Below are 8498 nucleotides of genomic sequence, written 5' to 3'. Positions count from 1 at the left end.
AGCTACTCATGTTCATAGCAAAACGAAAAGAAAAGAAATTACACATTGAAATCATAAAACGAATTACACCTAGAATGCACCAACAATGAAGCTTAGACATCCAAGGGTCCTTCCTTCTTCCTTCTTGTTGCGGCACACAAGTGGTTTGGTGGTGAGTTTTGGGGGTTATGGATGGTGTAGAAGGGTGGAATGGTGTTTAGGATGGATGTATGGTGCGGCTAGGAGTGTTTGGGGTCAAAAACTATGGCGAATGGTGAAGGATGGGTGCGGCAAGGATGGGTGAATGAATTCTGGCGTGAATGGGAGTGAATGGCTGAATTGTGGCTGCAAAAAGGAAGTATATTTAAAGGGATTTAGGAAATAAAACCCTAGGTTAATTAGGTAAACAGAAATTAAGTCTAAAGCTTCTAGAATTAGGAAATCAAATCAGAAATTTAAAGGAACTAGGCTAAAAGGTGCGGCAAGGTGTTAAAATAGATTAGGAATGTGTTTAAATGCAAAGAATCAGGAAACAACCCTCTCCCTTGCACGGTAAGGAAGAGGAATGGGCAAGGTGTGTGCGGCAAGGGTCACTAAGGGTTCTAGGGCCTTTGTTTTGTGTCCTTAAGTGCATATGAAGTCTTCAAAGTGGCTAGAACATAAGGACTTTTAGAATTAGGAAAGGTCAAACCAAAATAGGAAATCTTGGCTTAACTTTCCTACTTCAAGTAGGAATCCTTGTTCTTCTAGGAATCCTCATGTGATTAGGAATCCATCTTCAATTAGTAATCCTTCGTTGATTAGGAATCCTTTGTCAATTAGGAATCCTTCGTTGATTAGGAAACCTAATTTCTTCAAGTCTTCAATTCATCCATTCCTTTTGCTCCAAAAGGCTCCAAATTACATCATTTTGCACACTTTGGCCTTAGAATCTGAAAACACACAAAAGTGACTTTAAACACTGAAATAACTAAAGAAACACAACGTAAAAGCACGAGAACAAGCCAATTAAGTCGCATAAATATGCTCCTATCAACCTAAGCCATCCAATTCCGGTAAGGGTGATTCAATTTGACCCATTCTAACCCTATTCCACCCAATGCACCATTCCCTCGCAGATGCAAGCAATCAAAGAAGGAAGAGAATGAGAATGATATTCTTGAGATGTTTAGGAAGGTGCAAGTGAATATTCCACTCCTCGATGCAATCAAACAAGTTCCAAGGTATGCTAAGTTTTTGAAGGAACTTTGTACAACAAGGAAGAGGATTTAAAACAAAGAAGTTGTAAAGGTAAGTGAGAATATTTAAGCCGTTTTGCAAGGAAAACTACCACCAAAATGCAAAGATCCAGGTAGTTTTACAATTCCTTGTGTTATTGTTAATACCAAGTTTGAGCATGCTATGTTAGATCTAGGTGCATCCATTAACGTCATGTCGTACTCTATTTATGCATCTATGAACCTAGGAGATCTTAAAAACGATGGTGTTATCATTCAATTAGCCGATCGTTCTAATGCATATCCAAAAGGGGTTTTGGAAGATGTTTTGGTGCAGGTTAATGACTTAGTATTTCCAGCGGACTTCTACGTGCTTGAGATGGAAGATTCAGCCCATTCTATACCCTTGACGATCCTCCTTGGAAGACCCTTCATGAAAATAGCCCGCACCAAGATAGATGTGTTTAAAGGGACATTAACAATGGAATTTGATGGGGATGTTATTGATTTCAATATTTCTGAATCTATAAAATATCCTAAGGATGATCATTCTTGTTTCTCTATTGATGTATTTAATGCTTTGGCGCAGGATTACCTTGACTCCTTGAATGAGGATGCCCTTGAAACAACAATTGCACAAGGAATTGGACTTCAAAACAAATGGGCAGATTTCAAGCACCCTCACGGCATGGATAGGGAGATCCTTGCCGTGCCCCCTAGTGCAAAAATAGGAGAGATGGTTGCTGCCCTTGAGTCATTGCCACAACATCTTGGTAAGCCTCCAATCCCAATTCAAATTCCCGTTTCTACTAACAAGTTGTTACCTTCCGTGATTCAGGCACCCGTCCTTGAGCTTAAACCATTGCCGGACCATTTAAAGTATGTATTTTTTGGAGATAACGAGACATTGCCCGTCATTGTTTCCTCATCACTCAAGGCAATGGAGGAGGAGAAATTGATTCAGGTGTTCAAAGAGCACAAAACGGCAATTGGATGGACATTGGCCGACATCAAGAGAATTAGCCCTACAACTTGCATACATCGCAAACTTCTAGAGATGGGGGCTAAACCAACTCGAGAGGCTCAACGTCGACTTAACCCTCCAATGATGGAAGTTGTGAAGAAGGAAATTATCAAGCTTCTTGATTGTGGAGTCATTTACCCTATCTCAGATAGTCATTGGCTTTCACTGGTTCAAGTTGTACCAAAGAAATCAGGAGTCACAGTGGTGAAGAATGCAAAGAATGAACTTGTGCCCACTCGTATCCAAACCGGTTGGAGAGTTTGCATTAACTATAGGAAGCTCAACGCCACCACAAGAAAATATCACTTCCCTTTGCCGTTCATTGATCAAATGCTTGAAAGGTTAGCTGGTCATTCTTTTTATTGCTTTCTTGATGGTTATTCGGGATATAATCAAATTGTTATAGCTCCAGATGATCAAGAAAATACTACTTTTACTTGTCCATTTGGTACTTTCGCTTATCGTCGAATGCCATTCGGTTTGTGTAATGCACCAGCCACATTCCAGAGATGCATGATAAGTATATTTTCATATTTTGTTGAGAAGATCATTGAAGTTTTCATGGATGATTTTAGTGTCTTTAGTGAGTTGTTTGATGGTTGTTTAGATAATCTTACTTTAATCTTAAAATGGTGCATTAAAACTAACCTTGTTTTGAATTGGGAAAAATGTTACTTTATGGTTAAACAAGGCATAGTTTTAGGTCACATAGTTTCAGCAAAGGGAATAGAGGTTGATAAATCAAAAATAGAAATCATTCAGAAAGATCAAGTGATTAACCTGCACTAAAACATCTTCCAAAACTCCTTTTGGATATGCGTTAGATCTATCGGCTAATTGAATAATTACCCCATCATTTTTCAGCTTACCCAAGTTCATAGATGCATAAATGGAATAGGGCATGACATTTATGGATGCACCTAAGTCTAACATGGCATGTTCAAAGCGAGTATTGCCTATTACACAAGGAATTGTAAAACTGCCCGGATCTTTGCATTTAGGGGGCAGTTTATGTTGCAAAACGGCTGAAACATTTTCACCTACTCTTACCACCTCCTTGTTCAAAATTCTCTTTCTTGTGGTGCATAGCTCCTTCAAGAACTTGGCATACTTGGGGACTTGTTTGATTGCATCAAGAAGGGGAATATTGACTTGTACTTTTCTGAATGTTTCAAGAATGTCTTTTTCACTTTCTTCCTTCTTTGTTTTCATGAGTATACGAGGGAAAGGAACATTGGGTGGAATAGGGTTAGAATTAACCGAAATTGGACCTAACTTACCTATGGTGGACGATTTAGGGATGCTAGAAGTGCACGACAAGGTTGTTTCCTTCCTTGTCGTGGGTATGTGTTGGACATCCTCCTCTTATTGCAGTTTCTCGTCCTCCATTTGGGCAGATTTTGATGGTTGGGGGTCCGTTCCAACTTCTTTTCCACTTCTCAACGTAATGGCCTTGGCTGATTCAATTCTCCCCTTGGATTCACAACGGTTGTGCTAGGCTGTTTGCCTTGCTCTTTGAATTGCCCCATGAACTCTGTCATTTGGCCCATTTGTTTCTTCAACTCATCCACCTCCTTAACTTGATTGAGCATTGTTTTGTTTTGGTTTTGCTACCCCTGCACCAAAGAGGTTAGTAATTGAACAATTTGATCATTATCCATGAATGTACCTGAATTAGTTCGGGCAAGTTGTGGTTGAGGTTGTGCTGGTGCGTAGGGCCTTAGGTATATCCCAGGGGGTTGTGACCGAAATCCTCTTTGTTGGGCAAGTTGTTGTGACTCATTCCATTTGAAATTTGGGTGATCACGCCATCCCGAATTGTAAGTGTTGGCATATGGATCGGGGCTGATTCGGGCCTTGGTAGCCAATGGCGTTTGCACTTTCCCATCCACCGTTCTCAATCAATTGAGACATTTCTCAAATGGGTGGCCTTGAATTGAGCATACGCCACACACACTTAGGGAAATTCCTTGCGTTTTGCATCATTCCATAAACTGTGAAAACATAGAAGTAAGGTTAGTTATTTGAGATTGCAAATCAGAAATGGAACTTACCTCATTTACTTGCTGTCGTGGGAGGTCTCTCTGCCCAACTCCATCATATTGTTGAGCGTTTAATGTTCGGTTAGCAATCAAAGTTTGGCTGCCATGGGTGTCTTATCAACCAATGCACCTCTCACTGAGGCATCTAACATTTGGCGTTCAATAGGAAGTAGTCCTTCGTAAAAGTATTGAATGAGCAACTCTTCCTTCATTTGGTGTTGAGGACATGAAGCAATAAGACCTTAAAAACATTCATAGTACGCAGGGAAGGATTCTCCTTGATTTTGTTGAATACCACTAATTGATGCGAAAATTATCCATGGAATTTGATAGGGATGTTATTGATTTCAATCTTTCTGAAACTATAAAGTACCCTAGTGATGATCATTCTTGTTTTTCTATTGATATAATTGATTCATTGGCGCAACAATCCTTTGAAGATTTGAATGAGGATGCCCTTGAAACAACCATTACAAAAGGAATGGGCCTAAAAACCAATGGGCAGAATCAATGCTCACCCATGGCAAGCATGAAGACATCCATGTCGTGCACCCTAGTGAAGAAGTAGTTGAGATGGTGGCTGCCCTAGAGTCATTGCCACAACAAAATGGTAAGTTTTTTATTCCAATTTCAAGTTCAGTTTCTACTAATAAAATGCTACCCTCAGTAATTCAGGCACCCTCCCTCGAACTTAAACCATTACCAAGCCATTTGAAGTATGTTTTCTTGGGAGACCAAGAAACTTTGCCTGTCATAGTTTCTTCCTCACTCACGGCACAAGAAGAAGAAAAGTTGGTGAGGATGTTGAATGAATACAAAACAGCCATTGGATGGACATTGGCCGACATCAAGGGTATAAGTCCTACAACTTGCATGCATCGTATACTCTTGGAGGAGGGGGCTAAACTATCCCGAGAAGCTCAACGCCGACTCAACCCTCAAATAATGAAAGTAGTCAAAAAGGAGATTATCAAGCTACTTGATTATGGAGTGATCTATCCAATCTCTGATAGTCGGTGGGTTTCACCGGTACAAGTTGTTCCCAAGAACACGTATCCAAAAGAATGAAAAGCTCAACGCCACCACAAGGAAGGGTCATTTCCCTTTGCCATTCATTGATCAAATGCTTGAAAGGTTAACTAGTTATGCACTTTATTGTTTTCTTGATGGTTATTCAGGTTATAATCAGATTGTAATAGCTCCGGAAGATTAAGAAAAGACCACTTTCACTTGCCCATTTGGTAATTTTGCTTATCATCGAATGTCATTCGGTTTATATAATGCACCAGCCACATTTCAAAGATTCATGGTAAGTATTTTTCAGATTATGTTGAAAAGATCATTGAAGTATTCATTGATGATTTTAATGTTTTTGGTAAGTCATTTGATGCTTCCTTGGATAATCTTACCTTAATCTTGAAACGATGCGTTGAAACTAACCTTGTTCTAAATTGGGAGAAATGTCATTTCATGGTAAAACAAGGCATAGTTTTGGGTAGGGGTGGTTCAGTATGGGATACCAAACCGAAACCCGTGTCCTGATTCCCAAACCAAAATTTTCAAGAATTCAAAATTCAATACTGATCCCAAACCAATTTTTCGGGAATCCTAATTTTCAGGAATCCCAAAATGATTTTGGGCTTTTGGGCTTTTGGACTAAAATTTGACATATTATGTTTTAGGCTAAAATTCAACCTTTTTTTTATTGGGCTGCCAATCTATTACAAACTAAATTTTCTTAATAAATTTCATAGGTCATTGTAAGTTACAAGTATACAACCAAACCAATTTGTTGCAATAAAAATAAATTTAATCTGTAACTTACAATTTAATTTGTGCACATATTAAATTTCATGGAGGACTTGAGCATCAAAATTCCCATTAGTCATTAACGTGCATTTCACTCCTCCTTCCCCTCCTTATCTGTCCTAGTCATTTACAATGCCAAATGCCAAACTTTTTCATGTTTCCCATGCACACATAGACACGCATATATACATTCACACCAGGAAGGATAAATCATACACAATTTATATGCAACAGTTGAGATCAAATCTCAACAGAATCCAACGACTATTAAAATTCTAAATATATATTTAAAAATTAAATAATATATATATATATATATTTTTGGTTCGTTTTGGGATTACCGAAATCCCAAAAACTTGTGACCGATTCCCGTACCGAAATTTTGGGATCGGTTCGGTATTGGGTACTGAAATTTTCTGGAATTTCGGTTTCGGATTTTTTCAGTTCGGTTTCGGGAATTTTTTGGTTCGGTTTAGGATTTTTGGGATTTTTTTCCAGCCCTAGTTTTGGGTTACATAGTCTCTGAAAAAGGAATTGAGGTTGATAAATCAAAAATAGATCTTGTACACTACTTACCCTCTCCCACTTCGGTGAGAGAGGTTCGTTCTTTTCTTGGACATGCAGGATTCTATAAGCGATTCATCAATGATTTTTCCAAAATTTCCTAGCCCATTTGTCGTCTCTTTCAAAACAAAAAAGTGCCATTCAAGTTCAACAAGGAATGTGAGAAGGCCTTCAAACACCTCAAGGAATTGCTCACTTCGGCCCCTATCATAATTCTACCAGATTGGAGTCTTCCTTTTGAGCTCATGTGTAATGCCTCAGATTATGCAATTAGAGCTGTTTTAGGTCAAAGGAAGAACAAACAGCCACATGTCATCTATTATGCTTCCCGGACCTTGAATGATGCTCAATTAAACTACTCCACCACTGAAAAAGAACTCCCTGATGTTGTGTTTGCATTAGATAAATTTCGTTCTTATTTAATTGGCACTAAAGTCATTGTTTACATTGATCATGCAGCTTTGAAGTATTTGCTCACAAAGAAAGAAGCCAAACCAAGGTTTATTCGCTGGACGCTTCTTCTCCAAAAGTTCGATATTGAAATTAGGGACAAGAAAGGGGGTGAAAACATGGTGGCAGACCACTTGAGCCATTTGGTGCATAATGAGGAGTCATTACCTATCCTAGAAACGTTCCTTGATGAGCAATTGTTGTCCGTTAAGGTAAGTGAACCATGGTATGCAGATTTGGTGAATTATTTGGCGTCTAAACAAGTTCCAAGCAACCTAAACAAGCACCAACATGATAAACTATTAAAGGATGCACGGTTTTATGTTTGGGATGACCCATATTTGTGGAAATATTGCTCTGATCAGATTATGCGTAGGTGTGTGCATGAGTTCGAATTTCATTCAATTTTAACTTTTTGTCACACATATGCATGTGGTGGTCATTTTGGCACACAACGCACAGCACATAAGATTTTAGAATGTGGATTTTATTGGCCTAATGTCTTTAAGGATGCTAGAACTTTTTGTATGACTTGTGATCATTGCCAAAGAACAGGAAATATAGGTCAAAGAGACCAAATGCCGCAAACATCCATTCTCGCTATCGAAATTTTTTATGTTTGGGGTATTGATTTCATGGGTCCTTTTCCTCCCTCACATGGTTTCCTTTATATTTTGCTTGTTGTGGATTATGTGTCGAAATGGGTGGAAGCAAAAGCCACCTGTACTAATGATTCTAAAGTGGTTGCAGATTTCATTAAAACTAACATCTTTGCAAGGTTTGGCATGCCAAGAGTTCTCATAAGTGATTGAGGTTCTCATTTTTGCAATCGAACCATCAAGGCACTGCTCAAGAAATATAATGTCACGCATAAGGTTGCAATACCTTATCACGCCCAAACAAGTGGTCAAGCCGAGGTTTCGAACAGGGAAATTGATAGGAGCATATTTATGCGACTTAGTTAGCATGTTTTCTTGCATTTACTTAGTTAGTTTATGCTTATTATAGTGATTTAAGCTATGTTCGTGTGTTTGTAGGTCTAATTGGCAAAGTTGGCAAGAAAATGCATTTTGAAACTTTTTATAGCACTTTTAGGCTGAATTGGATTGCATGCATGTGGAGCACAAGGGATGGACATTTTTGGTTCTTAAATGAGGCTAGGAATGTGCTACAAATCTGGAGAAATTATTTCAAGACTTGGAAGACAAGGAATTAGCAAGAAAGAAGGAAAATTATCTAAACCTTATCCAAACTGTAACTAATCTTATCTCATCCTATCCTATCCTAATCTTATTCTAACTTAATTCCTACTGCAAGGGGAGTTAATTTCTGATTTAAATCACCTAGAAACCTTTCCAGAAGGCCTTATCTGTTCCTACATTGGTGCTGCATGTTTTTAGGCCTTGTTCTTCT

General features: G+C 38.6%; 1 protein-coding gene across 1 annotated transcript; it reads left to right on the top strand.

The window, feature by feature from the left end:
- The first annotated feature begins 1410 nt into the window (after positions 1-1410).
- Positions 1411-8128, top strand: LOC139188566 (uncharacterized). Its single transcript, XM_070806177.1, has 4 exons — positions 1411-2561; positions 3310-3563; positions 6897-7297; positions 8123-8128. Exons 1-4 carry the CDS (start codon positions 1411-1413, stop codon positions 8126-8128), a joined length of 1812 nt encoding a protein of 603 aa, XP_070662278.1.
- The last annotated feature ends 370 nt before the right edge of the window (positions 8129-8498 follow it).

The sequence above is a fragment of the Malus domestica genome, chromosome 10 (assembly GCF_042453785.1).
Source record: "Malus domestica chromosome 10, GDT2T_hap1".
Lineage (NCBI taxonomy): Eukaryota > Viridiplantae > Streptophyta > Magnoliopsida > Rosales > Rosaceae > Malus > Malus domestica.
This window is presented reverse-complemented; position numbering and strand designations above follow the sequence as displayed.